Source organism: Lytechinus variegatus, chromosome 1 (genome assembly GCF_018143015.1).
Source record: "Lytechinus variegatus isolate NC3 chromosome 1, Lvar_3.0, whole genome shotgun sequence".
NCBI classification, from domain to species: domain Eukaryota; kingdom Metazoa; phylum Echinodermata; class Echinoidea; order Temnopleuroida; family Toxopneustidae; genus Lytechinus; species Lytechinus variegatus.
The window spans coordinates 70037993-70065875 of record NC_054740.1 but is presented as its reverse complement, the minus strand read 5'-3'; the positions used below and the strand labels follow the sequence as shown (position 1 = coordinate 70065875).

The window sequence follows — 27883 nt, the reverse complement described above, 5'->3', positions numbered from 1 at the left end:
GAGGCTATTTTGAGAATATCATGTCCCGCACAATAGTACTGCAATTCAGCTTTGTTTAAAATGGTATAGAGTATAATACATGGAACTATTACATGAATACCAGGAAGAAAATACTGCTAGAGAAATGAATGTTTGAGTACAACCTTCATACATCAACTCTTTTCTTTCTTAGCTCCTGCTTCCATGCTCCACAGCATGTACTAGACAGGAAACCAAGAAAATTCTCTTTCCATATTTTTTTCCTTACCAAAACAACATTTTTGCTGATGTTTTGAGTATGAATATGTTGTATCATAACACTATATAAACAGTTTGACATCAAAATAGAAGGTCTACATAAAATAGTGTAAGATTTAAAGTCCTATTCACAGGTTTGGAAGAAGATATGACTTAACATTCAATTTGATTTGATCTTTAGTTAGATCTTGTTTGAGCTGAGAAAAAACAACAAACACTGATTATGTACATTATTATTATAGTAATATTTGTCTTCTACTTTACCACCACATCAAAGTGAGTCCTCTGCATATTTTCCCATCTTGTTTATAAATGATGTTGGAATCCTTCATAGGTTTGGTCTATTAGTTCTTTACTAGGTAGCATGAACTTCAATAATGACATACCATCTACCCAATAAATATCTGCGTCCAGTTTTGAAAGATGAACCTAAAATACCTCTTGAACAGTTGGTTTTCATCACATTGTTTTATGTTGGAATATCCTCCAGAAGTGGCAGGCAGTCCTGTTGGTCTGTATGGAATTCTAACAAGATCGCATGCTTTTCTTTATAAACAGATCGATAGCCAGGGCAGAATCCAGGGTAATGTTCTTTTAAGTGTTTTTATTTTTTTGGTGATTGATGCAGTTCTTTATGATGCCGTCTGTTCCTCGTTCTGAGCAGCCTCCTCTGGTTTGGCATCTCCTCCCCCACCCTCAGCGGCCTGCGTTTCCCCACCCTCAGTGGCCTGTGTTTCCCCACCCTCAGCAGCTTGTGCTTCCCCACCATCAGCAGCTTGTGTTTCCCCGCCCTCAGCAGCTTGTGTTTCCCCGCCCTCAGCGGCCTGTGTTTCCCCCTCGGTAGCTGCTGCCTCTCCCCCTTCCGCTGCAGGTGCTTCTGGGTGGCAGAAATGAAGGAAAATAATTTGATAAATGATAAAGAGAAGCAAGCACATTCCTTGGAAAATTTCATTCAGCTGATAAATTTAAAGTTTACTCTCACAGTAGTTTTGCAAAGATTCTGTTAGATTTCCTCTCAGTCAAAAAAAGTTTTGAATTTGAAATTTGAGACCTCAATCCAAAATAAATGAAAATCTGATTCGCATTCTTCTTCTCTGTACCTCCTCCCCTTCCCAAAGGATGATTTGTAAATCATTTAATCAGGTTTCTGATTTATTCAAATCAATTGATCCAAATTCAGTCCCACAAATTTAGTAAAAAATAAACATCAACACAGCATACATATATGATTGGTTTTAATACATCACACCAATACTATGGAATTCAAAATTGTGGGGGAATGACAAAGTCAGTTACTAAGTATATTGCATTTGACTTGAATTGAATTTACTTTTGATGACAGTTAGATTATCATCTTTTCTTTTTTTTAAACTTATCACCCGAGCACCTGTCATTGAATAACAGAATTGCCTTGGGTTTGAGAGAGCATATCAAGGTTACCTGTTGAATACTGCAATTTCAAACAAATTCTGTTAAAACTGTATTTTGAATACAATATTGGATGCAATCCTTTTAAAACTGATGCACCTAATGACATATTCAATAACCCCCCCTCTCTTGCCTTTCTCACTCTCTTTATTAAAATCAGTTAATTTTTCTTTAACATGCTTCTATCTCTTCTCCTCCACCCCTGTCTTACCTTCTGTCTGTTCTTCCTTCTTTTCCTCTCCTTCCTGGGTCTGCTGCGTCTCCTCCGCAGCGGGTGCTTGCTCCGTCTGTTCAGCTCCTGATTCTATAACAAAAAATATATTGGGAAAAAATGAACATTTTCTGTTCAGTAGCCACATGTTTCCTAATGTTTGCTAATTTTGAATTATACTGGTAATTGCCTCAGTCATACTTTATCAAGATCACAGAAATCTTTTCAACTTTAGAGAAATCTGACTTAGAATTTAAAAGAAAAAGAGGTTTTGTGAAAAGATAAACATTCTTTATAGCGTTCTATCATTAAATTGAATCCATTTTGGGGTACATAACACATGTTTTGCATAATCTGGTCTTAGAGATTGCTTAGATTTTGGCAAATATTCAACTTGTGAAAGGTCGACTTTAATATGCAAGTTGAAATGTAATTTGTATTGGACTTTAAAACAATTTGTTATTGTATGTAACTTACGGCTATTTTTTGTAAATGCCTCCCTGAGCATTTATTATCTGCTTACTTTAATCGAGGGGTTGGAATTAATGATTGCTATTACATTTACTCTTCCATAGTTATTATCTACTCCGATTTACAAAACAGTTATCAAATTGAAAAAGTGTTTTTAATATGAATTTCTTCAGTGATTTTTCATTGTTATATCACAGGAATTCAACTATGACTACAAGTATTTACAATAAATGGCATTAATCTGAATGAAATACGATTTTTAGTTTATCACAAAGGAGATTATATGGTGATATTTCCCACTCCAATTGTAAGAAGCATATCATTGATTGAACTGAGCCAAAACAGGGATAGCATGGACAATAATTGCACCATTATTTGTCTAAGGTAGGAATTTCATTCAAGGGGTTGAAACTAATTAGAATGATAAAATATGGGACGGAGATTCCCATTAGTTAGCTAATGATATTATTGGAATGAAAGACAATCAATATGACAAAATGAAGAGTTGGGGAAAAAAGTTAATGAATGATTCAAAGCAATGTTTTTTATATTCTATATAGTTTTTATTGCCCAAAACAACCATGAATTGGAAATGATGACATTCAATAGGGGTTAATAATGGTTGAACAAAATGAATGCATATTTCATTCCACAGCAGTTTAAAAGCTAAGCATGAAAATCAGAACAGGGTAGATGAAGAGGACTAATGAATAAAAAAAGTAGCTTACAGAAATTAGATAGTTTAAGGATTGAATAATAATGCAGTTTACATCACAAATATTGTCTGCTTCTCAACTTTGCTGCTCCAAATCTGAAGCATACTGAATGAAAGGCATATTCTGAAACAGGACATCAGCTAACAAAAACCAAAATCAAGAAAACTCCTTGCAATAATATTGCCCAAACTCTTGTACTTTCTCATTGAGAAGCATGTAATCAGGTGACAGAGACTATCATTGCTTTAAAGAAAGGCTTGCATTATTGGTGCATCTCTTTGTAGGTCCATAGTCTGATGAATCAAAATGAAGAATAAAATATTTTTGTCTGATGAAGAAAATTGAAGGGTGATGAAATGAGTTAATATCAGAATGAGTTATAAAGGATGGAACCAATGAATAAACAGTGGCTTAATGATTTAGTCTAATGAATAAACATGAGGGTTAATAAGAGATGTTTATAACCAATAACCTGATGAATAAATATTAATCTGATGAATAAAACTTGAGAGTTAATGATGAAATGGATTAACATCAGTATGAGTTGTAAAATCAGGTCTGGTGAATAAAGGTTGGAGACTCCTGAATAAACAATGGTCTGACGATCTAGTCTGATAAATAAAAATGAGGTTTAATGAAATGAATGAAAACCTTAGCATGAGTTTTTCAATCAAGATGAATGAATAAAGATGAAGATTAATGAATGAACAGTAGCATGATAATATACATGAATTGATCTGATGAATATGCATGAGGATAAATAAATTTATACACTAGTATGAATCATACAATCAAGTTTGACAAATGAATGGTAGAAGGTTAATAAAGACATTTACAAAGGGCCTGATGATTTCATCTGATGAATAAACTTGGGGATAATGAATATATATTAGTACAATGAATAAGGATGAATAAGGATGAATGTAATGAATAAACATTAGTCTAATGAATAAAGATGAGGGCTGTAAATGATTCTCACCCTCTGAGGCGGCAGGTGCAGCTTCTTCAGCAGGCTCTGCTGGTTTATCTTCACCACCTAAAGTCAAGCCATAAGATTAGGAATGTAGAAATATAGAGAATAATAAAGAATAGATATATTAATCCGATAGGATGTGAAAGTTTATATTGTCTGTCCAGTATTGTGTGCGGGAATGACTGATTGAATCCCATGACTGCTTAGATAATACAATGTTTGTCTGATCAGTGCGCATTACAAATACCATAACCAGATTATTATACTATCATTATTATAGATTGGTCATGGGGAACTTATTGGCACTCAATGCACATGTACATGCAAGTAAATTTGCATTTGCAGTGAAAATGAAAACTAAAATATATGCTAAACAAATAAAAAATTTTAGTGGTATACTAATACTTATCTATAAGATAAATGATTGTGTAATATTTGGAATGATAAATATTCCTGAAAGAGGTGTTTACAACAACTAAGTTGGTTTTGTGGAAACAAGTGTTTGGCCAGATATATTGGGTAACTACTTGATAAATAAAGTGCAAAACCATATAAATGTAGTATGACACATATTCCATATACATATATCTAAATTACAACAAAATGAAAACTTTACCAGTATTGCTCTTTTTTATGACTTGAAAATAGGTCCCACAGTAAAAAGATAACTTCACCTTTCCAAACATTTTCCCATTAAAATCGTTTTTTAGAAAATGAAAAACATAGCAATAAGTTATAATTTTTTAGAGGAAAAAATTGAAGAAAAAAAATAGACGCTATGACTTACCCCTCCCCCCAACCAAATAAAGTTTCAGAGCTGATATACATCAAGAATTATTTTAAAGAAACAGAACTTTGTTAAAATGTTGGGGAGAGAACTTAAATCCTTGTTGCTCCTAATTTATTATTTGATTACATGATGCTTCACATACCCTCTTGTGTCTGTTCAGTTTGCTCTGCAGCTGGGGCTTCACCTATAGATAATGAAATATTGATATCTTAATATTTTTTTCCCTATTCTTTCCAAATTCTCTTCTGTATGTTATTTCCATCCTTTTTCTATATCAATAACATATAATTATTCTATATGTTTCATGTGAGTCATCTTCTAGAAATACAGAACTATATGAATGAATTGTAGAAAATTCACTATTTATTCATGATTGACATTCATGAATCGCAACTTATTTCAAAATATTTTTTTGTAGGTTTAACTTTACATTATGGATGTAATATTACTTTTTCAAAAATCCACAAATGTTTTATCGAGGATGACAATCAAATGGGATATAAAATCATAACACATTTGATGATCATAGAATAAAGTAAAGAGAGGAATATACCAGTAAAATAGAACAAGATCTCTAGATAAAAAAAAGTAGGAACAAAATAAAAGTTGACTGTAGCTAGCTGCTATTAGCGATTAAGAGCAGATGATCAGAACGTACCCTCTTGTGTTTGTTGAGTGTCTTCCTCAGCTGGTTTCTCACCTATACGCGAGAAAATATTTAGAAATAAATCATTCATTACATGCCATATCAAACTTACTGATTGTCGTTCTGTTTATCTGATTTGATTTATTGACCCCTTTGATATCTACTACCTGTCTAGTCACATCATGTCTTATGGTATCAAGTATAAAGTTCAGTGAAATTTCAATATAATTTTAAAGGCAAGAACCAACAATGAAACTGACATTAACTTATTTCATCAACAATTTATATATAATACTGGTAGATTTTTCTAGATCGCATAGTGCTCATGATGAATACAAATTATGCTACATCATCACAAAATAAGGAATTTACAAATAACTGTACTGAAAAGAAAATAAAGTAAATAAAAATATTTTGGTGATACTATATTGCAAAGTATCAATAAAGATTATTGCGGAAATTACTACTACAGAAAAGATTTGATACAATATCAATATGCTTTAAAAAAAAGATGAATGGATATTAAGCAAATTGACTAAAAAGGATAGAATTTATTCAATGCATTTGTCAGGTTTTCATAACTACCTGTACATGACAGTCATATGATTATTCAAGTAGGATTCTTTATCCACTAGATACTTGAACATTTACCCCAAAAAATTTATGTATTTATAAACAATGATATATTCAGGATAAATTGAAAGCATGTAGATGTCAAAAAAAAATATATATATATATAAGAAAAATTGAGAGAGAGAGAAAGAGATAAAAAGAAAGAGATGAAAGTTTTCTGCCTCGGTTATGGTTGCAAAAACAAATCTAAGAAACAGTTATGAACCCCAAGGATAAACAACATGGAATGACATTTTCTGATATTTAGGGTCTACATGTATATCCTTTTGTCAAGAAATCAAAATAACACAAATGTATATCAATTTTATCAAAAAAGGATGGCACGGTATGTAATCAACATATTTTTCAGAGTACTCTGTAGAATAATTGCCAATGAATGCAACCCTCTAAGTGAACAATGGAGTATAAAAATATTGCTGAAATATCAAACATAAAACATAATGAAATGTCTGATTCATCTCAGGACAAAATTCCAATTGAAACCCATTGAACATCCATTGAATTTTCAATTTGGATTCAATTGGTATCAGTGGGTTTCAAAAGGTCCAATGGGTCCAAATTAGATACCAATTGAGATCCTATTGTAGGGTCAATTGGTCTCAATTGGGTAAACTGGCCCCATTAGAATTCATTGTGATGACCAATTGAAGACCAATACCTATTGGATTTTCAATTGGTTTCAATGGGTTTCAACGGGTCAAAATTAGATACCAGTCGAGTTTCTATTGTAGGGTCAATTGGTCTCAATTGGGCAAACTGGCCCCATTAGAATTCAACGAGGGACCAATTGAAGACCAATTGATGTCTAATGGGACCAGTTGATCCAAATGTCTTCAATGTCTTCAGCATCTTCAATTGGTCCCAATGGAATTATAATTTACAGATTGCAACAATTCGGCACCAATTCAGGGGGGGGGATACAATCTAGTAGGAGATGGCTGAATACAAGTCTAAATGTAGACTGATGCAAGGGTAGAATGCTAAAACAAAGAAAATAATAATCGTGTTAATAGGCAACAAAGGTGCATGCAAATGACATATTAGTAATGATGGAATAAAAAGCAGAACAGAAAGTGAGAAGCATGAATAAAATGCTGAAGCTTGAAAGATGCATGCAGAAGAGTTCCTGGACACCAAGCACGGCTAGGTACCTTCACCATCTTCCTGCTCCTCCTTCTGACCATGATCTTGTTCCGCATCGGCTTGATCTTCCGCAGCATCTGTGGGCGGGGCATCAGTGGGTGGAGCTTCATCATCGCCCGCCTTCTTCTCCTCTCCAGCTTCAGCTTGTTGTTCAGCCTGCGCTTCCTGTGTTTGACCTTCTTCCGTTTGACCACCTTCCTCCTGTTGAGCCTCACCATCAGTACCTTCTCCAGCTACCCCTTGTTGCTCGGACTCTACGCCTTCCGCTTCACCCTGTTGTTCTTGAGAGGTTCCTTCTTTACATTAAGTGCAAGTTAGAACACACAAGGGTGCAATACAGAGACAAACATTTTCGTTACAAAACAAAACAAAACAAAGTGCACAGGCTTTTCAAACACAAACTTACTCAGGATTTGGATACAAGCAATGAAGTATCATTACGTATTGCATGCAACATGCATATGTTTTGAATTTGCCTTGCTGAAGTACATCTTGTGAAACTTCAATCAATCATTCATTCACTATGAAGCATCTCTTGCATTTGTTGTTCAGAGTGCAGATTTTGACATACATATAATTTACTTAGATGACATACAGACTTAGGCATTCTATGGGCAACATGCATAACTCTTGTGAGAAGACTGAAAAGGGAGGGGGGGGGACAAAAAATAAAATATGAAAGCACACCATCGGAGACAAAACGTTTACCTCCTTCAGCAGCTTGCTGTTCACCCCCCTCTGCTTGTTGTTCCCCTGATTCACCAGCAGGCTGTTCTGCTTGTTGCTCTCCACCCTCTGCAAATGTCAAGAGAAATTGATATGAATTTATACCCAAATGAAATATATCATCGAATATACTACGTGATAAATATACCAAAAAATGGCAACACATATAATTGTCATGGCAGAAGAGAAAGAAGATAATTTTGTCCTTAAGATGACATGAAGTATGATGTTTAAACACACAAGATCAGACACAGGAAAGTCTGGGGTTCAAACCCTAACCATGGCACTTAATATGACCCTGAGCAAGGCTTATTCTACATTTCTTTGTCATCATGTCATGTCTTTTGGATGATGTTAAAGGTGTGCCCGAGACAAATAATCATAACAGATTAAAAGATTCTGTAAAAAAGGAATAGATAAATTAAAAAGAATACTTTGGTCCACTGGACTTGAAAATAAAATATCTAATAAAACATGAAATATCCAATTACATGTACCTACTTTATTCCATATATTACTAAAACACCATTTAAGTAGTTTTAAGTTTATTTACAATGCCTAAAAAGAAAATGAACTCACCTTCTCCTTCTCCTTTCACTGGAAATAAAAAGAAGACAAGAGAAAAGTACATGAAAGTGTGAATTTCAAAAGTAATTTAAAGCAAGGTTTAAGACATACCTACATTCAGATAGCAATAGAGTTGATGAACTGTATTACAAAATGAACATGCTGTGATGAAATATAACTTTGATGTTTAATACTAATTTACAAGTTAGTAAAAAAAAATATTATTTGATAACGCCAACAGTACACAATTATATCATACAATTAATTTGTAATTACTATTCTAATCATCATTCCTGTAAAGTTATGACTGATTTAAAGGGGAAGTTCACCCTGAAGAAAACTTTTTTGTGAAAATAGCAGAAAAAATAGTAAAAAATATTGGTGAAGGTTTGAGGAAAATCCGTTAAAGAGTAAGAAAGTTATTAGAGTTCAAAATTTTGGATTTGTGACGTCATAAACCAGCAGCTGCCCCATGTGTTATGTAATATAAAATGTATGAATTTCAAATTTTGTATGGTTCCTGATGACTTAATTTTGTTTTCTTTTCATGATCGGGTGTGAAATGATTTGTCTATTGATATACAAAAGTTACAGTGAAAACCATTTTCAATTTTCTGAGAAAATGACATTTCATTGATTTTTTACCATTCGCTATGTAGGAATGCTGCTCGCATATGACGTCACAAATCAAATAATTAAAATTCTAATAACTTTTTAATTATTTGATGAATTTTTCTCAAACCTTCGGCAATATTTTTTATTATTTTTTCTGCTATGTATACAATAAACTTTTTGTCAGGGTAAACTTCCCCTTTAAATGTTGAATAAGTAGGTGAATTGAACCTTTACTCTAGAGAATCGTTTCACAATTGGCTATCCATAGATTGAAAAAAAAAAAACTCAGACCAGAGTTCAAATAAAACTCTCAAGTTCAGAATACAGGGCTATATAAGTTTAAACATCTTAATTCAAATGCAATCATACTATTGCAACTCTGAGAAAGCGAATACTGCAATAAAAAAATATATTTGATGAAATTTCAGTAAATGCAGTAGTTTCAGGAATAAAGTAAGGCGACACACTTCCAGGATACATCATGCATGAACTGGGAGATGATAAAATAAAATATGATGAAAGAAAAAAGATAATCATAAAGAACAAGCAAGCAAAAATCTTGTACAGTACGGCATTTCTCGTGACACTGCCCAGCCTGGATGGTGCCCATCCAAACAAGTGATATGGCAGGATAGGTTAAGCAGTTGTATACCATTTAAATGCAATGACTATGGACCATAGGGGCTTATTAACCATAGAAACCATCAATGTAATTTTTGTTTTAAGTTACTCTGTGAATACTCTTGTTTTGCATGTTGTTTATGATGGTCTAATTAATGAATTGAAATAACTATTTGCTTGATGTTGTTTGTGATCACTGTAAATGATAATATATATTCTGCTGGCAAAGGATGAAAGTAAAATTAAATCATAACAGAAAATTAAGGCTTTCAGCTGAGTTTGATGAAAAGTAAAGCTATGGTAACTAACTGTAAGATATTGGTGGCTATCAGAAAAATACAAAAATGATGAGCATGCACTGGACTATTCCAATAAAGCTTATATTAGTATAAACAAAAAGATTATAGGAATTTTATAAATGAAAGCAAAAAAAAAAAGAAAGAAGAAAATAAAATCATCACAATTAAAGCTCATGCATACACAGAGAACTGAGAAGAAGGGAAATGCAAAAATTGCAATGCAAGTTTTAATTGGCAAAGCTGACATGCAAACACACATACACCAATATACATCCACTGAAATTTCAATTTTGAATAGATAAAATTAACAAATCTATTGTGAGTGAATATACCAAATTTGAGTGTCATTTTGAAAATTCATATATCTCACCCTCTGACTGTTCCATTGTCATACTGGCTATGGAGTCTAATACATGTGTGATAGAAACTTGGCTTACAATGTATACGTTTCAAAGGGAACCCACTGTTCTTTACTCCTGTATGCATTACTATGAACTTCACTTTCTTTGACTATTCTCTTTCATTTAAGGACTAGAGTAAGCATGATTTACGCTATGGTGAGACGGAGAGATTCCAGATTTAAAATACAAATGCTTTAATACTGTTTAGGTACGTGTATTCATCATTATTGAAAAGCCTAAGTTGGAGTAACTTAATCAATTTTTTTCCGCATATTTTGTTAATATTGTTATAAATACAATAATGATAAAGGTTCTGTAATCATATTTTTGGGGTATTAAATTGCATAATATACATGTATCATAATCACAAGATAGCATGTACATGTACAGTATAACAGAGCAAGCAAATACATGGAGAGTTTTATGCTGAGTTTATGGATGCACTTGAATTCCCAACATGTTTCAATGAATAATTTCAGAGAATTTAGATCAGTTCAGTTTTCATGGAATCTATGAGAACTAAATAGAACTGAAGGTATATGTGCAAGGGAAAGTTTACTGCCTATCCTTTCAGGCAGATACCCATATGCCAAATTGATCATATGTATGATCCGATAAAACTCAGCCAACTTCAAAATGCACAAATTTAGGAGTGGATGGAAATTAAGCCACTATTTGTATCACAGAAATAAAATTGCTTTAAGTTTGCTAGAATTTATAAATTCTAAAGCACTGCAGTAAAGCGCTCTGCAAAATATAGTCAATTATTTTTTGTTTTTTTAAGCATAACAAAAGTAATGTAGAAAATATGTCAAAATACACAAGTCAATTAAAGCTTAAACATGCGCCAAGGAACCGCTCTTTAAATAAAAACTGCGCTGCTAAGTAACAATTATCAGAGAAAATAAGCTCAAATCTCATCCAGCAAGTAAATCAATATTGTATTTCATGCATACAGAGATTACATTGACACATTGCAACAGGAAACATATCCTTGGTTATAAGTGAAAATGAAGAAATATAACACGATTTTTATTTAAGGAATTATAACACAATTTTCAGAATTATCTATGAATCCTAAGCAGTTTAAATGTGATTGCAATGTATTCCAATACATTACAATATATCAAAATGGTGTTGGACCTACTAAAAACTGAGACTACCTGGTAGAATCCGATCAGGAAGTCTACTCTCAAGTACCCCGATCAGAAAATACCTTGTAATTTTGCCAGTATGATAGCTAATTACCTGTAATATCCCTGAAAAAAAAACCCAGTAAATTATTGTAGGTATTTTTCCAAATTACAAGAACTTTGGAAGGGGTTTTCCAAGGTCACAAGTATTCTAACCGTGTCAAGGCAAATGCTAAAACCTTTCCCATCCCTCCGACTACACTGAGCACGAGCTCCACTTGGGTTGCTCGGTTGCTTAGCTGGTGATACCATGGACTACTGGCCTTTGACCTCATGTCAACTCACCTTTGACCTCTCCTCCGGGCAGTACTTCTACATCTGGGAAAAGTCTCTCAATCCTGGTCTTGGCTTCCTCTGGGTTAGAGCTGCCATGAACAGCATTCTGTAGGACGTCTTTACCCAACAACGCCCTCAACGACTCCGGAGCATGTTCCCTAGCGTATTCAGGATCTGTAGGTCCCATCAGAGTTCTCCAGCCGTCAACAGCATCCTCACGAGATAGGACCATCACCATCGACAGACCACTGCAGGATCGGATTGGAATTGATATGCACTTTAGAAATATTTTTCTATTATCATTTACCAATAAATTAACATTGTCATCATCATCATCATCATCATCATCATCATCATCATCATCATCATCATCATCATCATCATCATCATCATCATCATCATCATCAAATCATCATAATCATCATCATCATCATCTCCACGCTTTCTTGCAGATAATGCTTTCATGAAACCTTTCCAAACTCTTCTGAAACTGAAACCCTCAATCCCTGTACATACCTAGACATGTGTTCAATGAGGTTCTCATAGAATTCCTTGCCTTCATGCTCCAAGTACAGCTTCGATGCCAGTTCTTTGTTCAACTCTAGATCTCTCTGCAGACTGATGTTAAATCCTGCTTCCTTGATCTTCTCAATGATGGCCTCTGCAAGGTGAAACAAAAGATGTGTTACCAGCCAATAAGTGCTTTATTGTGGCCCAGTGGATTAGTCTCTGGACTTTGAAACAGAGGGTCTTGGGTTTGAATCCTAGCCATGCATGGTGTGACTTCCTTCAGCAAGAGATGATCCACAACGTGCTGCACTCAACCCAGGTGAGGTAAATGGGTCCCGATAAGAAGTAATTCCTCAAAAAGCTGTGAGCACCTGAATTGGTAGCCAAGCTGAGTCATTATTCATTTACACTCAGAAAAATACATTGGAAGCATTGTACATTAAAACCATCGAAAAGTGAATAAATAAACCCACATATTTATAAATTAATTTAAGACAGCCCAATAGAAATTAGCAAATTTTCCATGGAGGATCATATCCACATCATGATCTGTAATCAGGCTACTATTTATGGAAACTGTTTATGCCGTATGACACCACAAAAGGTCCAAACTGCAAGGAGATAAAATGCATTTTATTGCATGGCATAAACTTTTATCTTAGCAATACATTGGGATCCCACAATAAACCATCAACAAGCCTATTTAGATACATATAGCAGGGAAAAAAATACACGGGGCTCGGGGCGATTTTGCCCCTGAAATGCCATGAAGAGCCCTGGAAAACTAAAATGGAGCCCCTGAAATTCATACAGGGTCCAATGTAAACTTTAACACAAATTAGGATATTTGGGCTAGTGAGCTCAAAAATAGCCCTGGAAAATAAATTAATTTTTTCCCTGACATATAGGCCCATGTTCTGAACTCTGATTTAAATTTAACCATGGTTTAAAGTTGTGGTTCAACTATGGAGAGCCAATTGGGGCACAAATCCTTAACAGCACACTTCCAATTAATTAACTCATACGACACCCAAATTGTCTGGGAATGATAACTAAAGTATTTTTCATCATTATGAAAGCAAACGGAAACAAAATAGTAAACATAAGAAATATACAATATAAACAGAATGTTAGAAATTTTGGCTCCCCAAAATTTTAGCACAGACTTAGACCATGGTCTAAGTTAAACCTGACTTCAGAATACGGGCCTTAGGGTTTATGGAGATAGAAATAAAAACCCTCACCTTTATGTTCCCCAGCTGCATCAGGTTTAATAACAGCTAACGTGGTCTGTTTGGGGAAGAAGAACCCTAGTTCCTTCTCTGCTGTTTCTACCGAGTCACTACCATGGACAACGTTGATTTGAGCATCGGGGATGGAATATTGAGCTCGTAAACTGAAATACCACATCAAGACAACAGATTATTCATCACCTTTTTTTCAATCTCAAAAACACAGATTTTAGACGTACAAAATAGAACAAAACGTACAATAGCAATAGCTGTTCAGCAACAATTGCTCAGCAGTGTGCATGCATGTAACAATCACACAGGTAAAAGTTGCTCAAAAACTGAAACATATGTGATTCAGTTGAAACTTAAGTTAAGTTTGACAGAGCAATTAACAACATTTTGAAGTATTTTGAGGCCGGAATGTTATGAACAGATAGGAAACATATATCACCTTCCCTACAAATTCACACACAATAATGCAATTAAACCTAGTCTTTCCTACTTTTCTAATATATATGCATTTAATACTCAATATGTTTATTCATCTACTTATTTTTTTTATTCAAATTTCTCTAATGTATTTATTTGAATGATTTTATTTTTACCTCTCTGGAGCTTTTTCTTTGGCTTCATCAATTATGGTTGGTCCGATGAAATCTCTCCAAGATTGAATGGCCGATTCCTTGGCAAGACCTAGGGCTAGAACCTCACCACTAATATCAAACAATGAGGTAAAGGGAATCAAGAGATAAACCTTAATAAGGTTGATAAAATGGCTGTATACATCAGGGCATATAGGGGAATATAGAAGTTACTTGATTAAATAATGTCCAAAAGAAATGTTTTATTCTTGCTGTTCAGGGCCCTGTTACATTAAGATTAGTGATCAATCATGGGGTTGGTGCTTTTGGTTGATTAAATATAATACTCAATGCAAACTGAGAAATTACATGTAGTTCAAACTACAAGATTTTACCAAATTTTGCCATATAACATTGTTACCATGGCAACATGATTTCTGACACACACAAAAAGATGTCGTTTGGAAATTGAAGTAATTCAACCCGCAATATTTTAAACTGACCAAACGTCTGCTGATTCCTACATAACCTCTACAAACTTTGTTTCAAAGGGGTGAAAAGAATGATATTGGTTGAAGTCGAGCAATTATATTTAATGGTATGAATTGCATAATCAGTAATCTTAAGAATAATTAGAGATCTAATGAAGATATCGACCAACTACATTTTGTTAATCTTATTTTTTTACTCATCTGTGCCACCAACACCACCATCGCCACTTCTACCACTACTTCTTCTAGTAATGATAACAATCTACCACTACCACAACTACCACCGCTACTATTAACATACTACTACTACTACCACCACCACCACCGCTGCTGCTGCTTCTACTACTACTACTAATACTCCTACAACTACTGCTACTACTACAACTACAACTACAACTACTACCACTACTATTACTACCACTGCTACGGTAATAGCTCCTACTACTACTACTACTACTACTACTCCTACTACTACTGCTACTACTACTGCTACTACTACTGCTACTTCTACTACTACTACTGCTACTACTACTACTACTACTACTACTACTACCACTACTACCATCACAAGTTAAAGCCTGTAGGGTCTTACCTTGTCATCTCCCTGATGAGATCTTCAAAGTGTGGAGTACCTTCTTGTTCTCTATAGAATTCTTTAGCTTGTTCTTCTGTTAGTTGTACCATCTTCTGAAGGCAGACCTCAAATCCAGCCTCTTGAATCTTTTGTATCATTTCATCTGATCATAAACAGTATAAATTTTATAATTACAATTATACCCTTTTAAATGTTAATGCTATGAAAATGTTTTCACTACTGTAATTTATCTAATAGGGCAATTAATGTATCCTGGAGATGGGTTATGATTTATAAGAGAAATAATTTCATTTTTGTACATGAAATTCTACATAATAGGGAGGTGTGGAAAGAATAAAGTAAAAAATAAATGAAACTTGCAATGAACTGCCAGTTTTCCTTTGTCTTCAATAAGGCATACTATATCCATGACCTGACTAATTTTCTTCACTTTTGAGAATGAATAAGTGTTTTTGCTTTTACAGATTCAAATTACTTGATTATAAGCTGTTTATGACCGCAAAAGCGCCATCGGCAAATTTCAACAAAAAAGATGAAAAAAAGAAATAAATATATTAGAACTTGCAAACCTAATATAATACATTTTATTTGTAACTACATACATACAGATTATTTGTTACTATAAATTATAATGATGTATTAAGTTGGAATTCCGCAAGAAGACTTACCTTTGTGGTCCTTGAGTGCACTTGGTCTGATGAGAGCCAAAGTTTTCTCAATAGCGGGAGGAGGACCAGTTCCTGGTACAATGGGAATGTTGAAGTTCGGAAGCAGGAATGCCAGCTCTCTGTCAAATAATAATAATTCAAGAAAGATTAAACAATTAGATCGTTGTTTGCCAGGCAGAATAAAGCAGTGGTAGAACAAGCAAGGTTAGAGACAAGACCATTTCATGGGCCGAATACCATGGCAACATGCCTATTCATATCATGAAACAATTGATTGAAGCAAGGGTTAGCCTTAATAGTCATTAAATATTTTCCGTCCATAATCTTTTAAATATTTCTCACAGAAGACTTTATTACCTTGCTGCTGTTTCAGACGAGTCTGCTCCATGCATTGCATTCATCTTCTTGTCTGTACCAAACTGAGCCCTCAAACTGAAAGAGAAAACAGAAAGAAGTATATCTTTCATTAAGCAAACATAAAAAAACCCCAGTGGAATGTCTCTTGATGTTCAGCCTGTATCATGCTATTCACTATAGCAGTGCTGACTTTGAAAATGACAAGATTAATAAGTTTTCTTTAGAAAAAAAAACAAAAAAAAAACAATGACTTTATGAAGAAATACAAAATTCATTGACCTTTGACCTTCAGCTAATGACCTGAAATTTAATTCATCTATTTGCTGATAAGAGATAACAATCTATGTAAGTTTATGCAACAGATCCATATACTTTCAATTTCAAAAACCTATCCTTGGTTAGGATTCCGTGTTGACCCAGACAAAACATGGTCAAAGTTCATTGACCCTAATTGACCTTTGACTTTGATCATGTGACCAAATAATATTTTGAAAGACAAAAATATTTTTAAGAGCATATCTCTACACCAATGCAATAGGTAAACATGTGATGTAAAGAACATTAAAGTGCTGTTGGCACTGACCTTTCAGGTGCTTCCTCCTTAGCAACCTCGATGTCCTTCGGTCCTAGAAGATTCCTGACATCTGACACGACGCCTTCCCCCGTGTCACCTCTAGTCAAGACTAGGATCTTACTGGGACCACTGGCCATGAAGGTGACAAGCTCCTCATAGTGTTCTTCTTCTTCATGCTGTTTGTAGAACTCCCTGGCTTCGTCTTCTGTAAGGGTCTTGTCTTCTGTAGCTAGGATCTCGAAGCCATGCTCCTCGATCTATTGTGACAGACAATGATCAGTTCAAAAATTAGTCAATTCAAAAAGAAACTTTACTTATTTCAGAATAATGCAGTATATCAAAATTCTGAGTTGGGAAAGAGTAAAGGAATGAAAAAGAGGAGAATCTAACCGACTCTTGCTTACAGGACCAATTGCTTAATGCACTTTTCTGACTGGCAAAAAATAATAAGTGGCTTCTAATTTGCATTCAATCAAATGAAGGTTTCGTGCAAAGGTCTTATTGGGTATAGCAAGAAGAAAGAAGCCGATTGAAAGGAAAGGACTGCAGGTTGACCATGTACAGAGCAATTTCAGAATTTGGATCAGATGACATGTTAAATTTCATGAGATCATTTGCAAAATATTTTGGTAGAATCCAAACCATGTGCAATGCACTCACCTTCGAAATGATATCATCAACGTGGCCATTGGCAACAGCATCAGGTTTGATGAGGACGACGGTGACTTCCTTAGGAACAGGTTCTGTAGAATAATGTATCATCACAATAGCATTTACAAATCTTATTCTAAACTTTTAAACATCTAAACATAAATGTAACAGTAATAATTGCCTACTAGTCTCAACAATCACTAAATAACTACTTATCAAAGAATATTTGATTCATAATATATCATAAGTCCTTTTTTTTGGAAAAACATATAAAATTGAAAATGATATTGGAGAGTTTACAGGAAAGGTTTGCACATCAATATATTTATTTCGAGATACCTTTGATTCATTTAAAATCTCATTCAACACATTGTCTGATACTTCGATCACTATCTTTTAGATAGATACAAATTATTTTTCTCTGTAATGAGTACTATGAGTGTACATGATGCTGTAGCATTTATGTAGGAGGGCATGAAACGTAGACCATTCCCTCGAGCCCCCCCCCCGAACTGTTTGAACTATAATGATGAGTTTTGAGGATTATACCTTACTTTAAATGCAGGATGAAATAACAATTATCCAGACTTAATATTTAAACACATATCCATCTAATAATGATACCAACATATACAGAACAAAATATCGCAATGTATCAATTGTTAATATCTATTCTAGTGACTGTTAGATTAATTAATTTGCAGTTAGGATTGATAAATAGTGACAATGACATACATGTATACTTTATAAATGATGATTAAATGTATGGCAAAGTGATTTCTTTTAGTGAGGATTGGAAATGACAGGGAAAATTATATTTGCAGAAAATATCATTTAGAGCAAAGCGGTTTTGAAATGGTGAAGACTGGAAAGCAAAATGGCAGGTAGAATGATATAGCAGAAAGGTTGAGAGGATTGGTAATGGTACTTAGCTGATTGTTTAGCATGCCACTAGAATATTTATTTAAAAAAAAAGAATATAGATACTTACACAAGAGAAAGAGAATTGTGTCCTTAAAAAGAAACATATTGTGACTATCATCATTACTTTCCAATAGTGGATTAGCAGGGCTTGAATTTATGCCAGACCATCAAAGACCATGGCCATGATGATCAGACAATTTCAGAGCAGTTGGTTTGATCCACTGTTTGTACATTATGCCCTCATGAAGGGTATTTCATTTATTGATACATGTTGTACTATAAATTGATGTGTTGTGTGGCATAAAACTAAATACAATCCCAGAGCGGTTCTTGTAAATAAATGTGACATTGAGTGCATGATACAGAAGGACATTACATTTACAATACTAGTTTCTTGGACTTACTTTTGGTGTACTGAGTAATAGAAGAAGGACATTCAACTGATTATATAATGCCAGTAATTATTTTTTTGATTACATGTTTGCATATTTAGTGCATAACAGAATGGCATTCAACTAATTGATACAAATTGTTTGGACTACTGCAGCTTTTGGTGTACATTCAAATGATCATACAATTCCAGTGCAGATCTTTTTTATCAAATGTTTGTATATTGAATGTATAACAAAAGGACATTAAAGGATGTTGTTTTTCACTACAATTTGATGTCATGAGTGACAGAATAGCATTAAACAATCTTAGAGCAGTACTTTTTTTTTAATTATTTTTTTATAAAATTTAATGTTGGTATATTGAGTGTATAACAAAAGGACAATGCCATTACAATTATAGATACAAGTTCTTTTGACTAGCCTTTGGTGTACTTAATACAATCACTGGGTGATTGTTTTGATAAATATTGGTATATCAAGTGCATGACAGAAGGACACTAACTGATACAAGTAGTTTGGACTACCTTTCGGTGTACTGAGTGACAAAATGGCATTAAATGGAAAAAGCATTTTGAGAGCGATTGTTGTGATTAAATGTTGGTATATTGAGTGCATGATAAAGAAGGGCATTGAATTTATAATAAGTTGCTTGGACTACCATTTTGTGTACTGACGACAGTATGGTACTAAACTGATTGACATAATGCCATTATACATGTTTCCAATGCCTGTCTACTTGGAGATAGATTGTCACTAAACTGTTTGAAAAAATAATTCTTATGGCTATACCGGTCTCCGTCTGTCTACTGAGCGGCAGAAGGCTATTAAACTGGCACAATGCCTTTACAGCTATATTCACTACCCATTTGTCTGGTGAGTAAAGTGAAAGCTGAAAGGCCGTAGATGATAGTACCTGTCTCTGATCCTGCTTGCCTGTCATGCATCATGGTGTCTATTGTACCCTGACTTATGGGTCTGACGCTAACCTCTCCTTCCTCACCTAATTCTTTAAGTTCCTTGACTGAAGACGTAAAGAAATGTGGGGTTAGTATCTTGGAAAGGGCAAAAAACTAGACTATTCGTCTACCCGTTCCATGATTACTATCACTCATTTGTTAATGGATCTTAATGGCAATGATGATTCTGTTAAAGCAGATTTACAATAAGCTGGATTGGGTAGATGCAAGGAGGTACAGAATTAAAAGTTGAAGTTATTAGACAATTACACACTGCAAGAGTTCTGCAACTGAAAGCTGATGAAAAAAAATGGATGATTGTGAATGAATTAATGATGACATACAGCAAAATATGAAAGATGGTGAGGTATTATGAAATGCAAGGGAAGATTAGAATTACACACAATTATTTGTAATTTTTATTACACTTTATAAGAAAAACAATACAAAATCAGTCAATGTTAATGATATGAAGAAAAGATTGGAAATTAATTTCATTCAATATATACAAGCAGAATTTCCATCCCTTTAGCTACATGACATGCAAAAAAATCAATCTGAAGAAAAAGAAGCATTAATGATATGTATTTCCTTATCAAAAAGAAAGGGGGAAATACTTTTTTATTACTTGGAATCTCACTCAAGTAACATCCAGATACAGACTTGGATCACTGTTTGAAAAGTTTTATAATCCCCCCCATCTAAAAAAAAATTATAAAACTAAAAATATTGTATTCAATCAAATTTTATATTTCAAATTGCATGATCAATTTAATAAAAAGAAGATGAAATGGTAGAAGAAAGTTAGAATTTATTGATTTCAGAAGAGGATATGCACTGAACAGAACTAAGCACTCTCTACAATGGAATGAATGGAATAAGATAGAATGATGAATGGAATGAATGATGGAATGATAGTTTGACTCACTCCTAGCCTCCTCCTCCAGTCTCTTCTTCTCAAGTTCTTCTGCCTGTGCAGCCTGTTGCTCTTCAGCCTCAAAGGCAGCTAGCAATGGATCCTTGATCTAAGATCAAATAATGTATATATAAGAATATCTATCTGCACTTGGATAAAATATTTACTGCTGTATCCCAGCCATATTGGTAATGAAAAAAAAAATTAAAATCGCCAGCACCATGAGAAAAATAAATGGGAGCTAGAGGTGGGTTGTTTTTTTTAAATCAATTGTAAAAAAAACGAGGAGTCCTGAAATCTAACAAAAAGACCCCTTGATTTTCTCAAAGGAAGGTCATTTCTTAACATAATCTAAAGGACTTTGGTAAGGTGGTTCAAAGAGTTTCCATGTTAAAAAAATAAATAAGTTTTTGTCTTGCACAATTGGCAAGCTACCTAATATCTCATCAATTAGCCTTCCCTGAGCATTTTCCTTTGTAATATGCTCCTCAATAAAGAGGAAGGACAAACCCTTGAAAAAGATGAGAATGTCAGTCTAAGATCATCGATTCAACCTCAACTTTCCTCAAATTTTACCTTTTTTTTACACAATAAAATTACAGAGATTCTAGAATACATTCAAACCCAATACCTAAACCCAAATCCTAAATTTTATCCTAAAACCTAACCCTAATTACAAAGCTTAATAAAATTTTCACAAATTCAAATTGGAGGAGGGACTAATATACCATGATACTGCCAAATATTATATAGCAATTGTAATATATTATTCTTCATATATCATCATATTCAAATTTAATATGTCAGCTAACCCAATGGGCTGCCGGGCCTAGTTCTTACATTATGCTATATTGCACATGATCTTTAATAAAGACATGACACACCACCAATAAAACCTTTTCAACACCATTCTTAGACTTTGTAGCTTCAAATCAGCCATTTCAGAGGATTAAGTTCTTACCACGACTCGTTCCACTCCTTCTTCTAGAACCTTATGTTCCTGTTTGAGTTCTCGTTCGACATTCTTGAAAAGTGCAGGGGCGTTGGCCCCCCTGATCACATTGACGAGATGACCACTCCCATACATAAGGAAAGATGGCTCACATTTCCCACGATACTTCTCAAGGCTCTCAATACTATCAGCTTCAGCCTAAATATAGAATGATCAGTGTAACTCTCAATTCATTCATTTATTTATTTCCATTATAAAAAAACCCAAATAGATGACAATTAAACAAGTATGACATACACTTAAAACAAAATAATAAAAAAATATATATGTAAAAGCAATTGAGGCTTGATAATAACAAATAAGTTTTGAAAAAAAATCCAATAATTTTTTTTAACAAGTGGAATGCCTCTGGCCGTCTCACCTGCATCACGCGGTTCAATATAGCAGCAGTGCTGACTTTGAATACTACTCTAACTCGCACAAGATGTTCAGTGATACATGGTTACTCTTATGTCCACTTTTTATGAACTAGACCAATAAACTTACAGAGATATGATGGTTATTCAACAAAAAACCCCAACATGGCCAAAGTTCATTGACCTTACATGACCTTTGACCTTGATCATGTGACCTGAAACTTGAACAGGATGTTCAGTGATACTTGATTACTCTTATGTACAAGTTTCATGAATCAGATCCATAAACTTTCAAAGTTATGATGGTAATTCAACAGATACACCCAATTCGACCAAAGTTCATTGACCTTTGACCTTGGTCATGTGACCTGAAACGTGCACAGGATGTTCAGTGATACTTGATTACTCTAATGTCCAAGTTTAATGAACTAGACCAATAAACTTTCAAAGTTATGATGGTAATTCAACAGATACCCCCAATTCGGCCAAAGTTCATTGACCCTAAATGACCTTTGACCTTAATCATGAGACCTGAAACTTGCACAAAATTTTCAGTGATGCTTGATTACTATTATGTCCAAGTTTCATGAATCAGATCCATAAAATTTCAAAGTTATGATGGGAATTCAACAGATATCCCCAATTCGGCCAAAGTTCATTGACCCTAAATGACCTTTGACCTTGGTCATGTGACATGAAACTCATGCAAGATGTTTAGTGATACTTCATTAACCTTATGTCCAAGTTTCATGAACTAGGTCCATATATTTTCTAAGTTATGATGACATTTCAAAAACTTAACCTCAGGTTAAGATTTCTATGTTGAATCCTCCAACATGGTCTAAGTTCATTGACCCTAAATGACCTTTGACCTTGGTCATGTGACATGAAACTCTAATAGGATGTTCAGTAATACTTGATTAACCTTATGGCCAAGTTTCATGAACTAGGTCCATATACTTTCTAAGTTATGACGTCATTTCAAAAACTTAACCTCAGGTTAAGATTTGATGTTGACGCCGCCGCCGCCATCGGAAAAGCGGCGCCTATAGTCTCACTTTGCTTCGCAGGTGAGACAAAAATTAATAAATCAAGTTAGTGTTGGAATGCAAAAAGATTGGAAGAAATCTATCAAGGTAGCATAGAGATGGAAATAAATAGAAATAGCACCATATTTGTTTCATCATAAGTTAAAAAGTTGAGTAAGGATTACCTACACCAAATGTATTTGGTAAATATCAGTCCTAATGTTAATGTAATATCATTATTATTATATTCATCTTAATCTTTATCTAACAAGTGATATTACCCTAACTACAGAGCAGTGCCTGTGCAATGTAAACATTGATAGCAAATCAACAATGAGACTTGATTAATCTTATGGTCATAAACAAAGAAAGAAAGTAGATTGACAGTCAAGTACAAGAATAATGAACTAAACAGCAAAATGATACAAATATTCATTTCTGAAAATATTACGATGCCAAACAGAAGTTCCTATTATTCATGGATGGATTATCATTTTATTTCATTTAAGTTTTTTAATCAATTCTGTATGAAAAATGTTCACTCACCACAGCGAATCTGAGCAAATCATCTCCAATCTCATTCCTAAGCCTCTTGAAGATACTAAGTACGGCAGCACATGGTCCACACCATTTCTGATACACATCAATCACTGGATAAATGAAAGTGTATAAAATTTTCCTGAATTCAGACAATATCACACATAAATTGGCAAACTAGATGTAGTTATCTGTCCAAATGAATGTTTCAGACTCATATATATTTCAATTTCTCTTCATAAATGTAAAAAAAAAATCCTGGTCGATACTTCTGATCCACTTTACATTCAAAAGGAATCAGTGATGTGAATGGACAAAATAATTTTTCCTTTTTTTAGGCTTAATAAAGATAAATGTGATGAAAAGAAATATCATGAATAAATAATTACCTGTCAGTCCTTCCAGACTCAATAATTCATCCCACATTTCCTGGTTCAGAATCTCCTTCTGAAGAGCTATTTGCTCTTTCTTGGCAGGCATGATGTTGATTTACCACACACTGTAGCCTTTTAATCCTCCTGTCACTCACCGCTGAAAACTAGTTTCCTGCAAAATATCATTATAGAGCCCATAAAATGGCAATAAAATGGGTTAAACACAAAATTATGAATTCACCACTTGGAATCATGAACTGATGAGTGGGACCTTCTTTTTTAATTAACCGAATAATCAATGTAGAGTCTATTCTAAGTCGAAACTTTCGTTTACTTGTTTACCTTTTTTTTTATTGTTTTCCAAGTCTCCTTCAATAGTTACCCCTGTGATTCATGACTCTATCAAGGACCAGGCACCTGTCTGAGCTTTGCTGGGACTCCCAGAAATAGATCTACTACTAGTTAAAGGGCTCTCGAGCAACTTGCAAAAGATTCAACATGTTTTATTATGCAATATATCAATTGTCTTATCACATAATAAAATTTGTAGCAATGTTTTTTAAAATTATAATTTGGGCTATATTTGTTTATTTTTCAATAAAATGGTCTATGTATGGTAGGGGGTCCTAAAGCTACGCACCACCAATCGCGCATGCAGTTTTTAATGGCAAATGCGCACTCTCTGTGTGGAACTGTGACTGCAGAGTGATGAACAATTCCTAGTAATTTTTTATATATAGGCTGCTGTAAATATCTAAATGCAGAGAAAACCTACAACTGTTTAGAATTTTAGAGTTATATTCACTTTAATTTCATATTTTCCTATAATAATATGAATATATTTTAGAAATTGAGGCACAGGAAATACTTTTTGTTGCATGATAATTCGAGTGCGTAGAGGCTTCTACATCAGGCGTTAAAATAAGAGTTCAGAAATCACGGTGGGATTTTTGTATTTGTGAATTTATTGATAAACTGATATTTTCTTCTCTTGGTTAATCAATGTCAATGATCTTTGTTTGCCACAAATTAGTGACAGATAATTTGTTCAAATATTAAAATTGGCACAGTTTTTGTCGTTTGTAAACAAAGTGCGTGGTTTTAGCCTTTAGATCCCCCCATTATAGTTTATACATCTAAATTTTTCATAAAATCTTGAAATGTATCGCCATGTTATGTTTATGATTCAACAGCCAGCACCCATATTTGTTTGGCATGGCATCGCAGTTCGAACGTGACAAAGTCAAGTGAATGGCATGCTAAACATTGGCTGCAATAATGTATTCATCATCATCACACATGGTCAAGTACAGTCCACGTCTACCAGGTTGGTGTATCATCGTACTTGCGCACGCAGTGGCAATGTGACCCTTGAAGTTGCACTTTTGGGGGCCATAGACCTTATCGCAAATAGCGTCTGTCGCGTGAGGGCGTCTGTCATCGCAGAGGATCACGGGATGCGAAAGGGGGCAAACGCAGAATCGGCTTTTGGGAAGCCATACAACGCCATATGTTTTGTGCAGTGTCACTCAAAATGCAGGCTTTTTAAAAAGTCTGATTTCTTCGTATTTAAATTACTTTGGATACTTGAATGTGGATTTATAGAACAATCTATGTATCATGATTGCCCAGTGAAAGTATGAACTCAATACTCACCATAATTTCGAAGTTTTATGGGGCTAAACTTGGGAAGATTTTGTGGGAAAAGTGAGACGGTGATTGCGGGTCACTTTAGAAAAGAGCAATAAGTCGGCGATCCCAATTAGATAGCAAATTTTTCCATTAAAGAATATTCATGAGAATCATAATGTAGACCATATATTCTCCATATAATTTAGCAATATAGTTTTGTTATTTTGGGGCAAATATAGTCCTCCTTTGCAACTCGGGCTCTTTAGTTTGATCATACAAGCTCTAAATAGGGGGTGAGACAAATCTAAAGTATATAAAAAATAAGCTATATATATATATATATATATATATATATACAGTATATATATTTATTTATATCATATACATAATGAAGGACATATACAAATGACATGCAGATTAAATAAATCCCTGAATTTGAAACATCCCTCCAACTCTCTGTAATTTTATTTTGTCTGAAATTTAGTAGATGATGGATATATAATTCATATAAATGATATAAATTTCATTCTTTTTATAAAAAATCTTATTTCAACATTTACATCTTCAATTTATTTCATCGCATTCAGTCACTTCTCTTACAGATCACCTTCGTTTAATTTCTTTTTGTATCTTATTTTTCTCTTAATATTATTTTCATCTATTCTCATTTTTTTTCTCATTATTTCATTCATTATTTTGTCTAAGCATGCCAATGATTAAACTTCAGAATGTCCGACCACGATCCTGAATAATATGCAACTATTATGCAGCCTACTCTGTGGAGAGAAAAAGAAAACACAGCTCGGTTTTTAGGCCTACTGAATAAAATCATGATTGAGATAATTATTTATGAAACATGTATTCTTGACTATCGATTGATATTACAAACATACATAACTAGAATAAAGTAATCAAATGTACTGCAGAGTTTGTTTTATTGATCATCATTTTATTTTTGCTTGGAATTAGGGACCAATTTCCTCCACTGCCTCGCCGACGTACGTACACTGTCCCCAGGGCCGAGAGTGCATGCCCACTGTCCGTGCATGCAAGCACACTGCACAGCAGCTGCGCAGCTCAAAACACGCACAGACAGTGCTCGAAAATGAAAGAAAATTATACTTTTCTTCATAAAATCTGTGGGAATTCTTGCAGCTATAGACAGCACATCTATCCCTGCCACCAATGATTAAGAAGAAAAGTGATGTTAGACTCTGGAACAAATATGACGAGGCGTTTACTGGAAGTTAGCAAAATGTTGGCTGCGGGCGTCGATCGTATTTTGATACACTATGGAAATCGTACACTTTATTGTCGGCTGCTTGCGCTCGCATGGTCGCATCTGGACAACAGCGGCGGTATTGCCCCCTTTGCGATCCCATGATCCTTTGCGTGAATCTATTTGCGATAAGGTCTATCCCCCATCCCATGGCCATCGACCATCGTCATCGCCATCCGCGCTCAAAAATATAGTCAACAGACATGAAAAAGCATTACTGGGACCGTAATGAATTGTCAAAACGAACGATCTCACTCCCTTCCTTTTGCTGTATATTCTCATTATTTCGTATTCAAAATACATATATCCGAGCAAACAAACTATCTTAGGAATCTTAAATAAAAAGGACGAATACATAAACATAAATTTAAAGAAGCAAATATAGAAATCTTACGTGAATGTTGAATATAATCTGGACTCATCAAGTTCACAAGTCAGTTAGCAGAAGCGTTCGGTTGCCTAGATGTTATCACGTGACTAAACGAAAGATCGATTTTAAAATAGGGTTCTTTTGGAATGACAAACTTGGCATTACAACCAAAAAACATGTATCAGAGTCATATTTTCATCTTATATCTCTATTATTAAGAATTGACTAAGTAAACCAAAATCTTATGAAGCATTCATTTATATCAAATTTGAATCTTATTTCTTCTCATATCATGTCTAACAAATCCTAATTAAATATCTCCCCCACAATTAATGAACGAATCCAAAGTAAGATAAGGAGAGGGGGGTGACTATCATTTTCTTTTTACATCATATATATGTTTCTTCTTTATCTTATTTTAGAATTCTTTTTTAGAATAGGCTTTCATTTCTGTGTAATAAATTACGAACGACGAAACTCTTTATCTAAAAGAGAGTAAAGT

General features: G+C 34.1%; 1 protein-coding gene across 9 annotated transcripts; it reads right to left on the bottom strand.

The window, feature by feature from the left end:
• LOC121421439 (thioredoxin domain-containing protein 3 homolog) lies at positions 1-27494 on the bottom strand. Of its 9 annotated transcripts, none has more exons than XM_041616134.1 (24): positions 27406-27494; positions 24116-24272; positions 23736-23839; positions 21755-21943; positions 20806-20902; positions 19835-19942; positions 17615-17697; positions 16964-17211; positions 16381-16455; positions 16024-16142; positions 15353-15497; positions 14294-14401; positions 13701-13852; positions 12463-12607; positions 11956-12194; positions 10447-10482; positions 8554-8571; positions 7957-8043; positions 7257-7544; positions 5485-5526; positions 4969-5010; positions 4043-4099; positions 1877-1969; positions 1-1114 (listed from the first exon to the last, which is right to left on the bottom strand). In XM_041616134.1, exons 2-24 carry the CDS (start codon positions 24204-24206, stop codon positions 870-872), a joined length of 2811 nt encoding a protein of 936 aa, XP_041472068.1. In that variant the 5' UTR covers positions 24207-24272; positions 27406-27494; the 3' UTR covers positions 1-869. The 9 variants fall into 9 exon arrangements, with proteins under 9 accessions (XP_041472068.1, XP_041472084.1, XP_041472076.1 ...); XM_041616150.1 differs by having other exon boundaries at positions 1-1111; XM_041616142.1 differs by having other exon boundaries at positions 7257-7541.
• Between the last annotated feature and the right edge of the window lie 389 nt (positions 27495-27883).

Coding starts and splice junctions, on each gene's coding strand:
- LOC121421439 (XM_041616134.1), bottom strand. CDS start 24,206: ATGCCTGCCAAGAAAGAGCAAATAGCTCTTCAGAAGGAGATTCTGAAC. Junction 20,903..21,754: donor AAGGAGTGGAACGAGTCGTG/GTAAGAACTTAA, acceptor ATTTGATCTTAG/ATCAAGGATCCATTGCTAGC. Junction 17,212..17,614: donor TTGATGATATCATTTCGAAG/GTGAGTGCATTG, acceptor CTGTCACAATAG/ATCGAGGAGCATGGCTTCGA.